Source organism: Octopus bimaculoides, chromosome 7 (assembly GCF_046866305.1).
Source record: "Octopus bimaculoides isolate indiv1 chromosome 7, ASM4686630v1, whole genome shotgun sequence".
Lineage (NCBI taxonomy): Eukaryota > Metazoa > Mollusca > Cephalopoda > Octopoda > Octopodidae > Octopus > Octopus bimaculoides.
The window spans coordinates 106233817-106254061 of NC_142934.1; the positions used below are offsets into that span (position 1 = coordinate 106233817).

Below are 20245 nucleotides of genomic sequence, written 5' to 3' on the forward strand. Positions count from 1 at the left end.
AGCATTGAAATTTATTTTTCCAAAGAAATGTTTGGCAGTAACTTCGAAGTTTCGCTGGGTGTTGGCTTCATGTGACTGTGAATATACGTTATCGTTTAATTCCTAAGTTATCTGGTTAACAGCCTCGGTTAGACTATCCAATGATGTTGCGATCGAATAGACTGAATCTTGTCTCCGGTTGTCCATTACTGATTGACAAAATCAAACTTTTCTTACGTAATCACATAAATTCATTCTGAGAGAGTTTCTCTGGTTATCAGTGTTAAAGGTTTGGTGCAACAGAGTGTGGAAGCATTTCTAAATCGTCGGAAATCTTCAGAAAATGTGAATGTGCAGTTAAATTCGTTTTCAAGCATTGTAACTTTATCAAGTCAGCTTTGTCATGGCATTTCTTAAGCAATTTTATGAATAACATAAATCTAGACAATTCTTTGACCTTTCTATTTATTTCAGTCATTGCCACCATGCTGGAGCACCGTCTTAAAGGATTTTAGTCGAACAGCCCCAGTACTTATTTTTTAAAGTCTTTTTTGCCAAACTACCAAGTTACGGGGACGTAAACAAACCAACACTTGTTATCAAGCGGTGTGTGAGAACAAACACAGACACAATGGTACACAGACACACACACACACACACACACACGACGGGCTACCAACACTTTCCGAAATTCACTCACTCGTCTCGGGGCTATAGTAGAAGACATCTGTTTTGAATGTGCCGCGCAGTGGGACTGAACCTGAAACCATATAGTTGCAAAGTGAGCTTCTTAGTCATACAGACATACTTGCGTCTCTCTCTCTCTCTCTCTCTCTCTCTCTCTCTCTAAAGAGAGAGAGAGAGACCAATAAGAAAATGGAGGGGATGAATAGGTGGTATTTATCAACTTATAAACATTATGTTATATATTTACATATATAATATATAAAATATAACATATAGCTATATGTTATATATTTTAATAATTACTGATATTTTATATTTTATATATTATATATGTAAAGCATAATATGTCATACATGTATGTATATTGTTATAATTGTCCTTTTAGTAAATAAATAAATTGACCTAATATAATGTCTATAAGTTGATGAATACCACCTATTGTTCCCCTCCATTATCTTATTGCTCTATAAATTAATGGTAAAATAACTCTTTACCCTCACATTTATTACATTTGGTAATGTAACTGCCATGCAATGAAAAAACTCTAGTGAAATAATAATTGGGTATTCTACAAGCAGTATATAGGATAGATATTATCCCTTAGTTGGTTGGATTCACAACCTCTTACTTTCTTGGAATATATATATATATAAATTCAATTATGTATTCATAAATTCATATACTTAACATTTTGCTACAATAGAATGGGTAGCATGCAGTCATTTTCTTTCCTTAGATTTTCAAACTGTTCAGTCATTTGACTGAGATAATTTTCTTCTCAGTATATAACTCGTTCTGTGCAAAAAGTGAAAGAGAATGATTCTCTGTTCAAAGATGTTTAAGTCAATACTATCAACACACGTGGGCCTGCCTACAAAGTAAAAAAAACAGCGCAGCTTCCATGACTTTTGGAAACATTTTTTTTCACACTCAGAGTTGCTGAAGCGTGGAACAAACTACCTGCATTAGCTGTTAGCTGCTGAGACATTGCATCCTTTAAAACCTTCATGCTTCCTGAAATTCGCCAACACTACACCTGATATCTCCCATCCACTGTACGCATGAACACATGTATATCATGACTCATACACTGTTCACTTACCTGACATTTGTACATAATTCTATGTACTGTACATGCACCTATGATGAGTTGTAGTGCACCTGAGCACTGTACACAATAATTTCATTATTATTATTATTATTATTATTATTATTATTATAAAATAGCCATCTACGTACGTACTTAAGAAATGTTATCTCTGGACGAACACCGCAGTAACTGACTTATCAACATTGTATATGCATTATGTATGATATATTGATGGCTATTTTAATTTAATGCTGCCTCAGTTGTGTATACTAGGTTTTTAATAGAACCACCACAGCAAACACCAACAATTATTTTCTGTTGATTTCTGTCACAGACACAAATCCTTAAATTTAGGGGTTGGTTATACTCGATTAAATCGATTCTATACTTCGTGTCAGTATATGTATCATAAAGTCATATATTTGCTGGCGTATTGATCTTCCTATGTGTGAAAAATATTCAATTATTAGATATATTAATTACCCAGGTATTTTGATAATCACATTAATTACTTTCTGTACGAACTATTGTTGTTTTAACGTCTTTTGGATTCTCTGTCAAACGCGTATCTTAAAATGATAATGTTATTAGAAGATTTTTTAGCGTCGATTAAATAATGACCAGTCAGTAATGGCATAAATGACTATCAAATGCTTAATATTAAGTTGACAGTAAGGCAGCGAGCTGGCAGAAGCGTTAGCACGCCGGGCGAAATGCTTAGCGGTATTTCGTCTGCCGCTACGTTCTGAGTTCAAATTCCGCCGAGGTCGATTTTGTCTTTCATCCTTTCGGGGTCGATAAATTAAGTACCAGTTACGCACTGGAGTCCATGTAATCGACTTAATCCCTTTGTCTGTCCTTGTTTGTCCCTTCTGTGTTAGCCCCTTGTGGGCAATAAAGAAACAAGAAACTTTAGCACGCCGGGCGAAATGCTTAGCGGTATTTTGTCTGTCTTTACATTCTGAGTTCAAATTCCGCAGAGGTCGACTTTGCCTTTCATCTTTTCGAGGTCGATTAAATAAGTACCAGTTGCGTACTGGGATCGATCTAATCGACTGGCCCTCTCCTAAAAAATTTCGGGCCTTGTTCCTAGAGTAGAAAAGAATATTAATTTGACAGTATTTCATGAGGCTCCTCACGTAATCGGTCCATTATTGGTGGAGAATTGTTTATATTAATGATTTATTCTATATTAAGTGTTGCAATAAAGTGTATTTGTGATGCTTTGAAAAGAGTTCATCACGTATTACTTTGTTGCCAAACGTTATCTTCTTTCTTTAGTACAGAGATCTCGAAAAAAGTTATCAAATTCCAAATATGCAACATTAATATAACTATAAGTTGGTAATGTTCACACTATAAAGAAACAAAAGGAAAGTGTCTATTCTCTTCGTCCACGTGATATTTTCATTCTTCTTTCTGCCAACTTAGAAAATCCTATTAAGGAGAAATACTACGCCTCCATATAATTCACTTAAAAGAAGAGACAAAAGGGAGAGCCAACACGGTGAAGTTGAAACATTTTGAAAAGTAGAACACATTAAGTGGGAGGACATGCGTATTAACGGAAAATAATGCAGGCGCAATATTTTTATTATTTCATTATTAAATATATTCAAAATATATCATGCTTACGCGACAACATATTCACGAGGAACTCCCCAGTGCTTAATTGATAGTCTTTATTGTTAACTAGGGAGTCACGTGAAGAAACTCATTTTGAATTATAACATATTTTGTACATTCGGACTGAAAGAGAAAAATAACATTTGAGAGAAGGATCTACCCACTTGTTATGTTATGAATACTGTCATCATTAACTCTTTAGAGTGATCTTGGAATTATTCTCGTGGCCGGTTGATTCTTTGACTCGATTTCGATTCCCACCCATCTCATCTAATTTAGGACAGCAATGTCAAGAGAAAAGAATGAATGTTACAACAACCACATTTCTTTATTTTTTTTCTCTGAAACTTTGTGTCTCCATGCGAATACTTTAAAGTAAATAAGGATACATAAAGATATCCATCTCTGTCCGACTGATGCTTGGACCTTTGAAAAAGAGGGACCATGCACTAGGCCAGTGGTTCTTAACCTGGGAGGTAACATCCTCTTGTGTTGGTGTTTAGAGGTATCGGGATTTTTCTTAGAAAAAAAAAACCTACTTATATTTTAAACACACTCTTGAAAACATCTTTGTCAGGATTAGAATATGCATTGGTCATTGTGTTATCAGTGAGCAGAAACATGATTGATCATGTGCCAAGGTCCAGTATATTTTCATTAGATAGACCCTCACCTTCGTTAATAATTTTCTTAGAAATTTAGCACAGGTACACTACTCCACGCAAGTGTCTGAAAAGAAGCACCTATTTGTAAGGAACAATATAAGAAAATATGGATAAAAAAAACCATTGCACAAGATTAGCTTTTACTTGATAAAAGAAATTGGTGTTTTTTTTTTTACATAGGTAGAAGGTGTTAGTAAAATATCTTTTGGCGAAAGGATGCGCTGAGTTACAAAAGGTTGAGAACCACAGTACTTAGCAAGCTAAGCGTCTTAGGGTACTAGAGTGAGGGTGCGCCAAAAATAGTTTCAAATTTTGGCACCAGGTTAGCAAGTTCGAGTGAGGGAGATAGTCGATTAAATCAACCCCAGGGCTCAACTGGTACTTATTTTATTGACCCCGAAAGGATGAAAGATATAATCAACCTCGGCAGAATTTGATCTGAGAACATAAAGACGGACGAAATGCCGCTAAGCATTTTCTCCGGCGTGCTAACGACTCTGCGAGTTCGCCACCTTGGGCGCGCCAGAAGCAGTAAAAGTATCAAATATTTTAAAACTATATTTGTCAACGAGTGAAGGTGCGTGGCCTAATGGTTAGGGTGTTGTTGGCAAGATCATGGTTTCGATCTTCGGACCAGGCGGTGCATTGTGTTCTTGAATAAAAGGATTCATCCCCCGTTGCTTCAGTCTATTAATCTGTAAAGGAGCAACCTGGCCTGCAGTGCAGGAATATGCTGTGATCTCGGTCGCTTATACGCCATATGAGTCGAGGCAGTAATGTCCAGGGGACTTAGTTGTCAGTAAATAATTACTGTAGTCATTTGAACACTGCTTTTTACAAGAACAGAAAGTTTATTCACAAACAATTGAATTAGAACTACTGGTATAATATTAGTCTCAATTTTTGGTACAAGGCCAGCAAGTTCGGGGGTACGTCGATATAATCGACCCCTGTGTTCAGCTGGTGCATATTTTATCGACTCCAAAAGGACGAAAGGCAAAGTCGGCCTCGGCAGAATTTGAACTCAGAACGTAAAGACGGACGAAATGCCGCTAAGCATACTGCCCGGCGTGCAAACGATTCTGCCTGCTCGCCATCTTAATGATATAAGCTACAGTTCCTGGTTGTATTCAGCACTTTTATAAACCGAAGAACCCCCCCCCCCCCAAGAACTCAACGACCAAGGATATTCTTTTCTACTCTAGGCACAAGGCCCGAAATTTTGGAGGAGGGGGCCAGTCGATCAGATCGACCCCAGTACGCAACTGGTACTTAATTTATCGACTCCGAAAGGATGAAAGGCAAAGTCGACCAAGAATATTATTAAGTTTCAGACGAGAAAATTGAGTTTCTCGTCTGGACTGAAACATCTTTATTTAGAAATCTCTCTCTCTCTTCCCCTCTCTCTCTCTTTCTCTCTCTCTTTCTCTCTCTCTCTCTCTCTCTCTCTCTCTTCCCCCCTCACTCTTTCTGCCTATTTGTTTATTTTTAAAGGAGTATTACTATTTCTGGTGCGCCCAAGGAAGCGTGCTGGTTGAGTCGTTAGCACACCGGACAAAATGCTGAGCAATTCATGTTTACATAGAAAAGTAAGGTATCTTGAAAAGTTGAGCTTAAATAAACTGAAAGGGCGTGATTAATCCGTAAATAATCCAGTATGTGAATAGAAATTGCTAAAATTTGAAGAAAAGAAAATAAAGTTTAAGAAAACCAGATTTTAAAAATAAACAAATGCACAGAGTCACTAAGTGTAAAAACAATTGCTTCGTGAAGATACGAATAATCAGCATCAACTGCTTCAAGTCATCTCTATCCATCACAATCTATCACAGGAATTTCCTCTCAGACAATTCCATCACAATGTGCGTCGATGGGGCTCTCACCGATCCACATTCTGGAGTGTTGTCCACATTCTTCTCTTCCTTCTTTCAATACAGTAATGAATTACCTGATATTATTATTTATTATCACATACACTCATGCCTAGATAATGACACATATCAGTCTTTAAGGTGCTACAAAAAAGTATTTATCCACAAGTAATCTCGACATTTTAAAACACTATCGCATGAAGACATTAACTAGAGCGATTAACACGCATTATCTATCTATCTATCTATCTATCTATCTATCTATCTATCTATCTATCTATAAAGTCATTTTAAGTCGTGTTTTATGGCATACTCTATTCAAGGAGGGAAGGGCTAGGGTTAGATGTTCTAGGTATAGGTAGTTTGTTTGGTATCCCTTGACGAAATTTGTCCACATATCGTTTGAAAGTAATGGGGTGTTTTCTTTATATATACCAAGCTTTCCTAATATAGAAACGATACATATCTTAACTCCTGAAAACTGCTTTTAATATTAAGTCTCACAAGCCGATATTTCCTAATAGCGACACACACATAACAACAAAAACTGAATTCTCCTCCTCAAATGAAAACAATTACACCTGAGAATAAAAATACTTAAAAGTTATAAATTATGTTAAAGGATTGAAGCATTTGTTATTTAAAGTAGCGGTGTCATTTTTCCCTCGAGGAGAAAGTTTCTATAAAATGCTGAGCCATAAGATTAGCGTCTCTATAAAAAATTTATACTGGTTTATATTTATAGACCGTGAAAGAAAGAACCGCTGGTCGCAATAAGATCCCCTTTGATATAATATCTTGTTTGGTATATCTCTTCAAATACCTGAATATTACTTCAGTTATAAAGGTACTCTGTTTATCGCCAAAATATCTATTCCGTGGGCAATACAGAATGCATTATATGAAATTATTCTCATAATTGCTGAGATTACACGATATGAAATAACTAATCCCAACTACTCAGATAAATGTACATCTTGTACCGGCGGTTAAGGCTAGTGTATTTGACAGAATATATATACATATAATTAATGTTACTGAAACCAGATTTTGTTAATGATGAACATATAATTATACGCTCTCCATAAGCTTTTACATAATTAACGAAAACTTCAACGTCCAAGCTTTCAAACAGCAACAAGAAAACAATAACAGCAAACACTGATGTTAAGCTCGAGTGTGGAGATGTACCCAGCGTAACCATACATCGAAATGCCTGTATACATCATGGTTTGAATTAAAATGCTTTCTCCAAAGACGGTTATTGCCCGTAACTTTCACGTGATTCGCCTGAAGTGTATTTCAGTTAATCACGCGCACGTGCACACCGTATACATATTTTATATTACGCCTATATTCATATTGTTTCGAGCTTAGGGCAATCCTCTTAAGTCGAATTTTGTTCGTATGCTAGGCCCTGTCAAAATATATTAACCAGGAAAACCACTCGATGTAACTGAAAAATATATGCTTTGCTGGATATTCAGGAATGTTATAAGAAAATCCACTTAAGCGAACAGGTGACGAACACGTGATAAACTAAGATAGAAAGAAATCCATCCTTTTCAAAATGTCCGCCTCTCTCACACACACACACACACACACACACACACACACACACACACACACACACACACACACACACACACACACACACACACACACACATGTGAGGACATAGGTGAAAAACAAGGCGGAGAAAATAACACCCGAAAAGGCAGACGTTCGCTTTTGCCTGATAATCACTTACATGAAAATCTGAGTAACAGCCTGGGAAGGTTTTTAGATTCAATAAAACGCTGAGAGAGAGAGAGAGAGAGACTGACACGAGAATTTGGGCGAAACATAATCTTGAATAAGAATTCAGAACTTTTGAGTTTATAAATGTGAATACTGGATAGTAAACACCAAAATCCTGACAAACCGACCTATTGACCTGGTTTAACTCTTAGCTTAAGTGCTTCCAGTTCATTTGTGCCAATTATGACCCAGAGAAAACAAAGTTATAAATGTTACAGCATCATTTACTTGATTCTTTAATCTGGATACATCTACTTTATAAAAGTAAAAATCGATATTCTCAAGGAATATTGATTGAAATATTATGTGTATTTAGTGGAGGTGGGGCATAATTTTCTGTAGTCTACCTATATCAATTCACTTTTGTGGAGTTTCTTCGTCTTTAACAGCATATAATGAATCACTCGTCAATGTTGCAATGCCATTGGTGACTACTGTGCTGAGGGGTGTAGTTTTTAAAGTTTTTGTTTCTATTGTATTGATCTTATGTAAGGGCTGGGTTCTTAGTCTTCTCATGCCTTTCAATACAGGTGAGATCAATGCTGTTAATATTTCTCTTGAATAATTCAAAGCTGACGACTGTTGGAAACATAAGAAGGAGATACAAAGGAAAGATTGTCTGGGAAGTAAAAACTGGTAGCAGTGCTTGGTGCCGGGTTTGATGGATGAATAGAATGTAGATAATGAGGTGAGCAGAAACGAGTAAGTGGAGAGGCGGTGAGCTGGCAGAAACGTTAACACGCCAAGCGAAATGCTCAGCGGTATTTCGTCTGCCGTTTCGATCTGAGTTCAAATTCCGCCGAGGTCGACTTTGCCTTTCATCCTTTCGGGGTCGATAAATTAAGTACCAGTTGCGTACTAGGGTTGGTGTAATCGTCTTAATCCCTTTGTCTGTCATTGTTTGTCTCCTCTTCAAGCACAGCGTTTTCTGGCAAGAGATCGGAATGTGTTGCTATAAGATTTCATGCTAATCAGTTAGGTGGCTTTTTTTGATAAGGTCTTGGATAACTGCATGTGTATCACCCCAAATGTAGGAGCAGTTCGCCACTGTGGGTCCCACTTCAGTTTTGCAGAGAGTTAGTAGGTGTTGAAAAATGTATATTTTCTGATCCTGAAGTGAAAGACCAGTTAAGCGGGATATTAAAACGTAAGTGTCGTGAATACGCATGCAGCAGAGCGTTGGTTACACGACAGATTTTCGATTGCTTACTTGTACGTTATTCATTCAAATCAGACTAGCTCAATTTGAGAGGATAACGTGCCTGCATTAGGCCTTAGACTGTTACTGAGATGTTGTTGCATAAGAGACAAGGTGTGTTGGTAATTAGCAGTTAGCTTGGAATTTTCTGTCATTGATTTGATTCTTTCGAAACTCTTTTCACAATGCTAAAAGTCAATATTCCAATCGAAGGAATGGCTTTGGAAGTGCTAAGTATACAATAAGGCAAAGCTGTGCATCGCTATCAACATATTTGATATTTTTTCTCAGTCTTGACCTCTGCTGCGTCTGATGTGCACTATCTGGTGAATGTTGAGGGAGTTTTTTTTTTGCTTTTGCTTTTATGCAATTTTGTGAAATGGTAATGGACATGCGATATGTTTTTTTAATTATATTCAGGATAAGAACAACTCTGTTCAAAACGAGTATTCTCTAGCTTCTCCAATACTTGTAAATTCCTCGATAACTTGGTCACTTGTATCGAAGAGAAGGATATATGGATATATGAGATTTATGTGGGAGACTTTTATATGCTTTTCCTTGGAACCTGCATGAAAATGAGATGTATATTATTCCTTGTGCATAAAAACGAAGACTTTGACTTTTGTCTGAAGTCAGTTCAAGATATTGCATGAATTATATTCAGATATTCAAATTCTGTTACTGTCATGAATAATTTGTTTGCCGTTCATGTTGGGTTTCCAACATGTCATGCGGATTTGTAGCTGGTCTAAAATCGTTTTAAGAAATTCTCTTCTTCCTCTTTTCCCTTTTCGTATTAGCAGACATAAAAAAAAGGCGTTAACTCTGCTAGGCAACTTTTGAAAGCAATTTGGTAATTAGGTAAATCTGTGATGACAGATTAGAATCATTAAGCAATGAAGCTTACCGAATTGTTCAATATGATTTCCTTCGAAAGGTTTAGACTGAATTTTATTTTTGTTTACTTTTAGATATTTGTGCCACTGCTGAAAGCCTTTTTGGAAATGTCATCAAAACAAGAATCAAAAATACCTTTGAGTTATTCAGAATATTTAAAGGTAAGCTGCTTTGAATATGCAAATGATATTGTGCTGCAAGAAATCAAACAGATCAAACGCATTTGTGTTAATTTAGGTACAGCATATGTAGAAGTATAGCCATCTATGGATTTAAACACAATATTTCTATAATTATTCTCTTAAAATCGATGCATGAATTTTAGATTAAGCGCAAAAAAAAAAAAAAAAATTCAGTTGATGAATCGATCAATTGATCAATGTCCTTTAATGCTTAGTTTTCCCTCAAGGTACAGTGTTGAGAAGTTAATTTGTAATCTGTTTTTCAATCTAATTTCATTAGATAGGGGTTAGATTTGTGCTACAAGTTGTTTGGTTATAATTAACGCAGATTATTGTTCCACATAGGACACTTTTTAACATTACAAAACAATTTTACTTGACAATTAAATGTGCTTGCGTTAAGGCGGCGAGCTGGCAGAAACGTTAGCACGTCAGGCGAAATGCTTAACAGTATTTAGTCTGTCTTTACGTTCTGAGTTCAAATTCCGCTGAGATCGACTTTGCCTGTCATCCTTTCGGGGTCGATAAATTAAGTACCAGTTGCGTACTGAGGTGGATCTAATTGACTGGCCACCTCTCCAAAAATTTCGGGCCTTGTGCGTAGAGTAGAAAAGTGTTACATGTGTTTGTGTGCTTTAATCAACCTTAGCTATGGAACAAAAGTGAAGACATAATCGAAGTCCTTAACACAGTGTAATTATGTTATGATGATCTATATATTTATGCATCAAAATCAAGATGATATTTATTAAACATGGCACCCAGGGCTCGACTAGGTATTTATAAGTCAAATATGATAAGTCATGAATGATCAATGATTAACCGTTCGTGACTTACAGTTACGTGTTCAGATCATGACTTATTGCTCAAAAGTGACGATTTATCAATAATCCATTTTATACCGATTCCTTAATACTGAGTAATTGACTGTAAAACTGAGGCGATACCAAGTTAGAGAAATATTTAGTCATCGGTGAACGTTTTTTATAAATTTAACCGACGAAAGTTTTAGCAAACGAAGTTGAAGATATTATTCGAAAAGTTGGGATTTTTTACAAAGCCAATACGATAAAAATTACTATGCAGAATTCCAGATTAGACTAAATCTTCAACTAATTAAAAGATGAAAAGGATTGTCTTTTGATGACTCAGTTTTTGAAATTGTGGAATTTTTGTTTAGAACAAATCTTTAATAATTTCTACAAAGGTCAAAAGGATTATCTTTTGGTGATTCAATTTTGATTTATATGCAATGTTTAAAAATAACCAGACAATTCAATTGGGTGTTTCCTGATCTATATTTAGCTTTCTTTTCTGCATTATATACTTTATGGATGCCATATATTAACTTTCATCTTGGTACTCAACAGAATTAGGTTAAACTTGACTGATAATTCCAAAGTAATTAAAAATTTGTTTAAATATGATAAATATTAATGTGATGAATATGAATAACATGAAATGGTTTTAATAGGAAAAAAAGCTGTGGAATGTTTCCATGTTGCTGAAAATATTTCTTTATCATTAAATTTCTCACAATATATTTATTATAACTAAGCAATTAATCAATATGGAATGATATTTATTTCTTGTAATCAACATTACTGCTTAATCAGTCACGTTTAATTTAATTATGGTGCGTACCAAGACGAAAGCGGGACGTCAATATGTGACGTTGATAAGATGTTTGATACAGAATGGAATGCCAGATATAGGTAAGAAAAGTCTCATTTGAATAGTTAGATCACTGGATATGAATTAAAGCTGATTCACTAAAAGATAATCCATTTCACCTTTTAATTGGTTAATTTGTTGTAATCGTAAATTCTACATAACATTTTTATTCTATTGATTTTGTGGAAAACACCATAAACTTTTCAAATAATGTTTTCAACTTCCTTTGCTAAAATTTCATTGGTCAAATTTAGAGAAATGTTTTTCGTTGTCGGCAAGAATTTCTCTTACGGAATTAGCTAATTGACAAGTTGAATCGTCAGTTATGATCACTAAGTCATGATCTGAACTGTAACTTATGAATAGTAATCATTCCTGATTAGGATCTGATTAATTTATAACTGATGACACCCGTGGATATTCCACAACTTATAAATGTTCGTATTTATATTTTGATGCATAAATTTATAGATTATCATAACATTGTCATATACAGGTGCCAATGTCCTAGTCAGGAATGGTAACCATTCATAATTTACAATTACGAGTTCAAACCATGACCTAGTGATCATAACTGACGATTTAACTTGTCAATTGGCCGATTCCGTAAAACTGAGAGATGGTCAGTAAGACTTAAGTGACGCCAAGTTAGAAAAATTCTTGGCGACAACAATGATATTGGCGACACGATAATATTTCTTGGAATTTGTCATTTAAATCTCCTCGCAGGAGATAAATTAAATACTAAAGTCAGTGTTATCGGTCATTCTCATGCGTTTACAAAAAATATCCTTGGACTATTAGGTGAAAGTGAATTCAATTTGATGTTCATGTCGTTCCCCCAAGATAGTGTAATGTAAAGAATATATTTTAACTAAGAAAGGAAATCACGTATCAGACTAAACTCATTAACCTGATGTGTCCACACATGGCTTTATCCACTCTCGTTATATTTAAGATTACCTCTTTTAATAAAGAGGGTGAAAATGATAGGAAATAGAAGGTAGAATATAAATTTGAAAATGAAGTGTTACGCAGAATGAAGGACAATTATTACGATAGGTGTGACGTTATGAAGTCGGTAGAATAGACTGGTTTTGATGGAAGGCAAATAATTAATTGGAAAGAGTATCTTCCGAATCGTTTTCCTTATTTCTTACAGGAAAATGAACTTTTTATATATAAAACACGAGCCAGTGTTGAAGTCGGTGAAGCGATTCCGATCACCTTGTATCAGAATAATGTTCTTTTAGCAATAGTATCATACACCGATTCTCCGTTTGAAAAAAGTCAAAGTAGGGACCGACTAAATATCCATTATAAGTCATCTCGCATGTGATTCGAAAGTTCAGTAATTTATGTAGATACATATTCAACTATTGTTTAAACACCAACTGAAAGGTTTTGCTTTGCATTAGTTACCTTTCTAATTCTTATCCCTCTTTTGCAGCTCAACAGACTCCTGAAATGTCAGACTCCAGTCAGCGTTGAAGCGGGTGAACCGGTTCATGATGAACATTTATTTATCATTACTCATCAAGGTAAACTGTCGTTATTGTTTAGCCTCAATTTGTCCCAGTCAAGTTATGTACAATCCAATCGTTTTTTTTCTTTTTTTAGGGGATGGGATACTCTGTTCCAGACTAGTATTTAATGTCTTGTATAAGGTTATTGTAAGTAGCATTTCGAAGACCACGTAAAAGTTCCCTTGTTGGTTTATTATTAAAATAAGTCATATAAGAATGTGGCTCTTAATTCCACAATTTTCGGTACGCTCTGGTGTGTTAGTGTAAATAGAGATTCGTCCATGGCCTATGCTACTAGAGTACTCAAATTAAGAAATACATACTAACGAAATACTGAACTATATGATACTACTTAAGGCTGTTCATAGCAATCTCTGGAACATTGCGTATTAACTACATCTGTCATGGATACTGTGCAGTACTACAGACAAATTCCAAACCAAAAACATCTCAGCCAGTTTTCTCTTTAGACTTGATGAACCGCAGCTCATTAAAAATGAAAGTGCTATATAAATTTTCACTATCCATTTTGACTTGCCTTTCTATCCAATTTAGTAACTAATTAGTGCAAAGTCCATTGTAGTAGCGAAAGAGGGAGCTGAGATTGAGAGTAAAGTCTGTGAGATTAATTTGTAGCGTCTTCGTGAGTGAACTGTCACAAAATCATTGAATGGTTCTCCTTTGAATGTGGTCTACATGGCTTAAGGGCATAGCTGCAGCATCGCCCCACTTATTTGTACTTTCTCGAGAGTTAGTAACTGACTGAGATTGAAGTACTAGTTGGTTTTAAAGAGTAATGCCGGTTTTTGATGATGCAGCTTTAACAACGTAATATATATGGAGTATTTGTGAGAGATCATAAAAAAACAATGGGGCTTAGCGTTTGTAGTGACTTTGAAGGTTTTAATTATATGTTGTTTATGACTAGAAGGTATTTCCTTCCTCTAGTCTTTGTTGAAAGTAACGAGTTTATCGTGTTCTCTTCAAAAAGCATTCCTTTCACAGAGGTGACATAGATCTGGATGAGGTGTTTAAGTTGCATGTGAATAACACCTGTTTGCAGCAGTTTAAGGCGAGATGAAGGGCGATATCATCTGGATAGAAGGGAATGTTGTTGGAAGTGAGAAAGAAAATACTGTTGATGCAAGAAAAAAAATTGTGCGTGTGCGTGTGTGATGGTTACATTACTGAACAGAATTGTTAGAAAGTAGATGGGAGAGAGTCTATTCACGTGCGCTGTAATGCTGCGGTCTGCTAGAAAGTTTACTGTCTAAGAAATAAGATACCAATAGAGTCCATAGGCGGAAAACCTCGGTAGAATGTTCATGAGAACCTTCTACATTGATGTCAAATGTAACAATATTCATAATATCGAAAATCTCAAAAGTGCAAACCTATTTCTAGAGATTGGAGCAGATTCTTATAAGAGAAGAGGTGTGAGGTTTTTCAGGTTATAGGAGTTGGTAGTGTGAAGGGACATTCATAGGAGAGCGATTTCAGTGATCCACTTTATCTCAAGGCTAATCGAGAACTAATACACTTTTGCTGCAGTCGGCATAAAACTGAGGAGCTCCGATGAGTTTGTTGACTTGAACACCAGGGGAAAAGAAATTTAGGTGCTGTGAGGCAGGGGTGGGTGGAGGTTAAGTGCGTTGCCTCGATTAGACAGTCAACAGACGGATGACCAGACGAGTTGAACGGGACATGGGATGGCGATGGTTGGGACATGTTTGGGAGTTGTTGACGTGAGAAAGCGTTCAACGATATTTAGACACTAACGAGAGTAGATACTTCAGAAGGCTATTAGAGTTATGCTTAATAACCATTTTACGTCAAGGTGATAAAGCAGTGAATAAATAAAAGAATGTGTAACTCCAGATAACAGGAGATGGTATCATTGGAAATGTCTTGTAAAAAGTAAAAAAAAAAAAGTCAACATGGCGGTGCCCCAGCATGGCCACAGTTCAAGAGCTGAAACTAGATAAAATGAAATGAAAAATTTGAATTTAATAATTCAGAAGAGCCCAAGCTGCTAATATCACCTCTTACATACCATATTTGATAGCATAAAAGATGTACGGGTACATTTGACGCACCCCAATTTCATCAGCGTATGTTCAGGAAGAAAAATGTCTTTAGCGCATTAAAGCTTATGGGAGGCCCAACTTCGCATATTGAACTAAGGGTGATTTTCTGAGATTTTTCTTTTGAGAAAAATGTAGGTCTTATATGTAATCAAATACGGAAATTAATTATGTTATAATGAATAGTTTTGTTGTTCTTTCTTTATGAATTATATTTTGATACTACCAATTATCACTCATTCTAACAAAATATCTATTTAATTTCGTTTCAGCTTATGAACTATGGTTCAAGCAAATTTTATATGAAATCGATTCAGTTAGGGATCTTTTTTCACTTAGTGTAAGTATACATGCATAAACTTTTAATTAAAAGTATAGTTTTACGCAACCCCACTTCAACTAACTCTACCCGCACTATCATTTAATCTGTTTGAATGTGAAAACGTGTAATATTGTCCAAAGTGAAACGTAAATATTTTTTTTAGTGATAAGTCACGTTACCAATTAGAATTTTGCACTGTGATCAAACCTGTCTTAACCAGCAATATTATATATAACGCTACCAGACAAAAAATGTAGATGGATTCATAAAAATATAGATCATATTTGACATTAATTGGCGTGATTTTCTAAGCAGAAAAGCTGATTATCAAAATATATCTCTTTAATTTCATCGTTTATTTCTAATTACACTGTCTGATCTCTATCCTGGCCGGTCACACCACCCTGTTCCGACTGATTTTTTCTTCTAATTCTGTTCATTCCGTGTCACATTTTTTATCATTATCTACGTCATTAAGGCGGCGAGCTGGTAGAATCGTTAGCACGCTGGACAAACTGCTTAGTGGCATTTCTTCCGTCTTCATGTTCTGAGTTCAAACTCCGCCAAGGTCGACTTTACTTTTCATAATTTCTGGGTCGAGAAATTAAATACCAGTTGAGTAGTGGGGGGTCGATGTAATCGATTATCCCCTCCCCTCAAATTGCAAACCTTGTGCTTATAGTAGAAAGGATCATTGTCTACCTCACGAATGCGGCGATCTGGCGGTATCGTTAGCACGCCGGGCAAAATGCTTAGCAACGTTTCGTCCGTCTTTACGTTCTGAGTTCAAATTCTGCCGAGGTCAACTTTCGGGGTCAATAAAATAAGTATCTGTCAAGCACTGGGGTCGATGTAATCCGCTAGTCTTCTTGGTACCTATAGTAGAAAGGATTATTATGTACTTCAATTGGATCACTATTTCTTTCAATGTTATGACTAAAGAATTAAGTCAGGGCGCGTGGCTTAGTGCTTAGGGTATTCGGCTCTCGGTCGTAAGGTCGTGAGTTCGAAAACCGGCGGCGCATTGCATCCTTGAGCAAGACACTTTATTTCACGTTGCTGCAGTCCACTCAGCTGGCAAAAATGAGTGGTACCTTATTTCAAAGGGCCAGCCTTGTCACATTGTGTCACGCTGAATCTCCCTCGAAACTACGTTAAGGGTACACGTGTCTGTAGAATGCTCAGCCTCTTGCACGTTAATTTCACGAACAGGCTGTTCCGTTGATCGGATCAAATGAGTCCTCGACGTCGTAACCGACGGAGTGCCAGCGCAACCAAACAAAAGATTACCGTATATATATCCAAGTAATATTCAATCTCACTTAAAAGTCAACACACTAATTTGTGGCCAGACAATCTGCAATTTATTGTACCTTCAATAAAACTCAATCCTGTCTTAGAATATATAGAACCAAGTATTGTATATCACTATATATACAACCTAACCTACACTTCCTGGCACATTAAGAGTAGACACACATTTCTTATTTCTTTGCTGCCCACAAGGGGCTACACACAGAGGGGACAAACAAGGACAGACAAACGGATAAAGTCGATTATATCGACTCCAGTGTGTAACTGGTACTTATTTAATCGACCCCGAAAGGATGAAAGGCAAAGTCAACCTCGGCGTAATTTGAACTCAGAACGTACCGGCAGACGAAATACCGCTAAGCATTTCGCCCGGCGTGCTAACGTTTCTGCCAGCTCACCGCCTTGTAGGCACACATTTCTATTAAATTGTAGATACACATTTCTGTTAACAAATTCAAAGACAGAAGGAAGAACGAAAGAAAAGTTTTAGTTACACAGACCTGTATCGTATCATTATTTTGTTATTATCGGACATTCTGCTTTTTACTAATTAAAATTTTGACCCAAATTAAACATAAATTTCAGTTCCTGAAAAAGTAGTATACACATAAATTCAGTCTGAAAAATATGATCTGTAAAACTCGACTTTGATAATGTAAACTGTCTTTCGTCTCGAAAGGGAAGTTTATGTCTTACACATCCATTACGTTGACATAACACTAACCGGAAAGGGGAAAAAAATATTTGAATTCAGAATGTAAAGATGGACGAAATGCCAGTAAGCATGTTGCCAGCATGCTAACGAAACTGCCAGCATAAAGAAATTTATGTCGTAATAAAAAAGAATTTTAGAATAAAGCGAAAAATTACTCAATATACTTTTCGTAGAATACAAATTTTTATTGTTTAGCAAGAATAGTATTTACAAAGAAACCGAAGTTTCGTCCCGCTAAGGTTGTTTAATAATCCTATGGTATTACGGGGCAAAATTCCCCTTTCCAAATAACACTGATTATTTTCTCTCTTCTATTTGAAAAGGGGAATTTCTCTCGAAGTATGTTAAAAGTATACCTTAGCATCAAGGGAAATTAATACAGTAGCTTTCAGAATTCACTTACTCCAGCCTGCAAACGGCGAACTAATGCGGATTAGCTCACAAGATATTTTTGAAATTACATTCTGTTGTTTGTTAGCCTTAGGAAATACATTGTAACACATTTAAATATCAGTCTGCCCTTGAAAATGTGTCTATGTGAATAATATCTCGTTTACTGTTGCCCAGCGACAATGAATATGCACATTACTTACTTTATTACCCTACGCACGTAAACGAAAGCACGGTATTGTAATCACTCGTCTTTTTCTCTCTGTGTGTGTGTGTGTGTGTGTGTGTATGTATGTATGTGTGTGTGTGTGTTTGCAAAATTACTGGAAAACGGCCGAACGGATTTTCACCAAATTTTGCAGAAACACTCATTGGGTGAGTGGCTCGAAACGATGAAAATTTGGTTCGATTATCTTCAAACATACATAAAAAAACATACATAGATATGCGACTCTCTGTGTGTGTGTGTGTGCATGTGTACAGTGATGGATTCGAGGGTTTCGTTCATTTACGAGTTGATTTCTTAATTTCAACGGAGTAGAAATACCTATAATGGTGAGACTTGAACAAAAAAAAAGAATGGAACTTAGAAATTTCCCGATAAGCAAGTGGTCATATTATTTAAATCCTACAATGAGCTACAGTGCGTTTGATTCACCTGCCACCATTGAAAGGCGTTGCTATGCATTATTTTCTATAAGTATTTCATTTTGTTCACTTTCTTTTTCACATGAATCGACCCTCGTCTGCATCTGTATAGATCACGGTGTACTTATGCGCGTAGACACGTGTAGGTATATACATATATACATATTCGACTGTGTGCGCGCGCGCGCGTGTACAGTAATAGATTTGAGGGTTTCGTTTATTTACGAATTGATTTCTTAGGTTAGTTTGACCCGAGCAAAAAAAAAAAGAAAAAGTGCAATAGGTGTACAACAGCATGTAGTAAACGAATATGAAAAAAAAAATGCACGTTGGCGAACGGGGAGCAAGGGAGAGGACTCGGAAAATTTACATCGGAAATGTTCCGAGTCCTCTCACCACTTCCCCGTCCGTCGGCGAAACTTTTTCTTCATATTCGTTTACTACACATTATTTTACACTTATTACAATTTTTCTTTTCGTTTTTGTGACCGGGTGTTGAAGTGGGGTTACTGGATCGTGTGAATTATCCGAGCCCACACCTCACCCACCCCACGTCATAAAAATGTGACGGGGAAATGGTGAGAGGACTCGGAATATTCCCGATATGAATTTTCCGAGTCCTCTATCCCGTCCCCCGTTCACCAACGTGCATTTTTTAAATATTCGTTTACTACATGATGTTGTACACCTATTGCACTATATTTCTTAATTTCGTCGTTCTTAGACTTCTAATCTTCTTTTAGTCAAACACTTACGAAGCATAATTCAGTTCAATAAAAAACCATAGGTAAGCAACGTATTGTAAGCCACACTATAATTTGCGGAAAAATTTATCAGCGCGCAGGGTATGCATCGCTCCTCCGATGCCTTTTCTTTTTCATTTAGCTTGCATCACACACACACACACACACACACACACACACACACACACACACACACACACACACACACACACACACACACACACACACACACACACACATACATATTTATATGTATATAATTCATATTTACACATATATATGTACACATTCATTTATCTATCTATCTATCTATATAAATAATACAGAATGGGACAAGAACGCAAAACATCCAGACAGTGAGGTGATACAAGCAAGGGACAAAACATCCAGATAGACGATACAAAGAAAACACGGACAGGTCATTCGGAGTTTTCTTTCTTCAATCAAGATATTCTAAACGAGGAGGGTGGTCAATGCGGAAAGAGAAGTGGCTTAAGGGAGTCGATGGTCGAAAAAGTTTGGCAGACCCTGGACTAAACACTTCGAGATGGTATCGCAGTATGGCCACCCTGAATAGCTTAGTCGAACAAATCGACACTGGCACATTTTTTTTTAGTCAATTCTGGTACTTATTCCATTGATCTCCTATGTTGAGCCGCTATGTTGCGCAATCTAAACATAGCAACGCCAGTTATGTACTGGCTTGGGGGTAGGGGAACAGACGTTCATATAAACATATATGGGCTTCTGTCAGTTTCTGTCAACCAAACCCACTCAGAAGGCTTAGGAGAAAACAAGGGCTTAATCTGCTAAGCATTCGTCCAATGTGCC

The 20245-nt window shown here is 36.3% G+C and overlaps 1 protein-coding gene across 2 annotated transcripts in view; it reads left to right on the top strand.

Moving 5' to 3' along the window:
- LOC106876061 (tryptophan 2,3-dioxygenase) overlaps positions 1-20245 on the top strand; it is a 95069-nt gene that overhangs the window by 15860 nt on the left and 58964 nt on the right. For both annotated transcript variants that reach the window (XM_089355762.1, XM_089355763.1), the window contains exons 2-4: positions 9891-9977; positions 13123-13213; positions 15555-15622. In XM_089355762.1, coding sequence (XP_089211888.1) covers positions 9924-9977; positions 13123-13213; positions 15555-15622 — 213 coding nt within the window. In that variant the 5' untranslated portion in view covers positions 9891-9923. The remainder of the gene's footprint in view (positions 1-9890; positions 9978-13122; positions 13214-15554; positions 15623-20245) is intronic.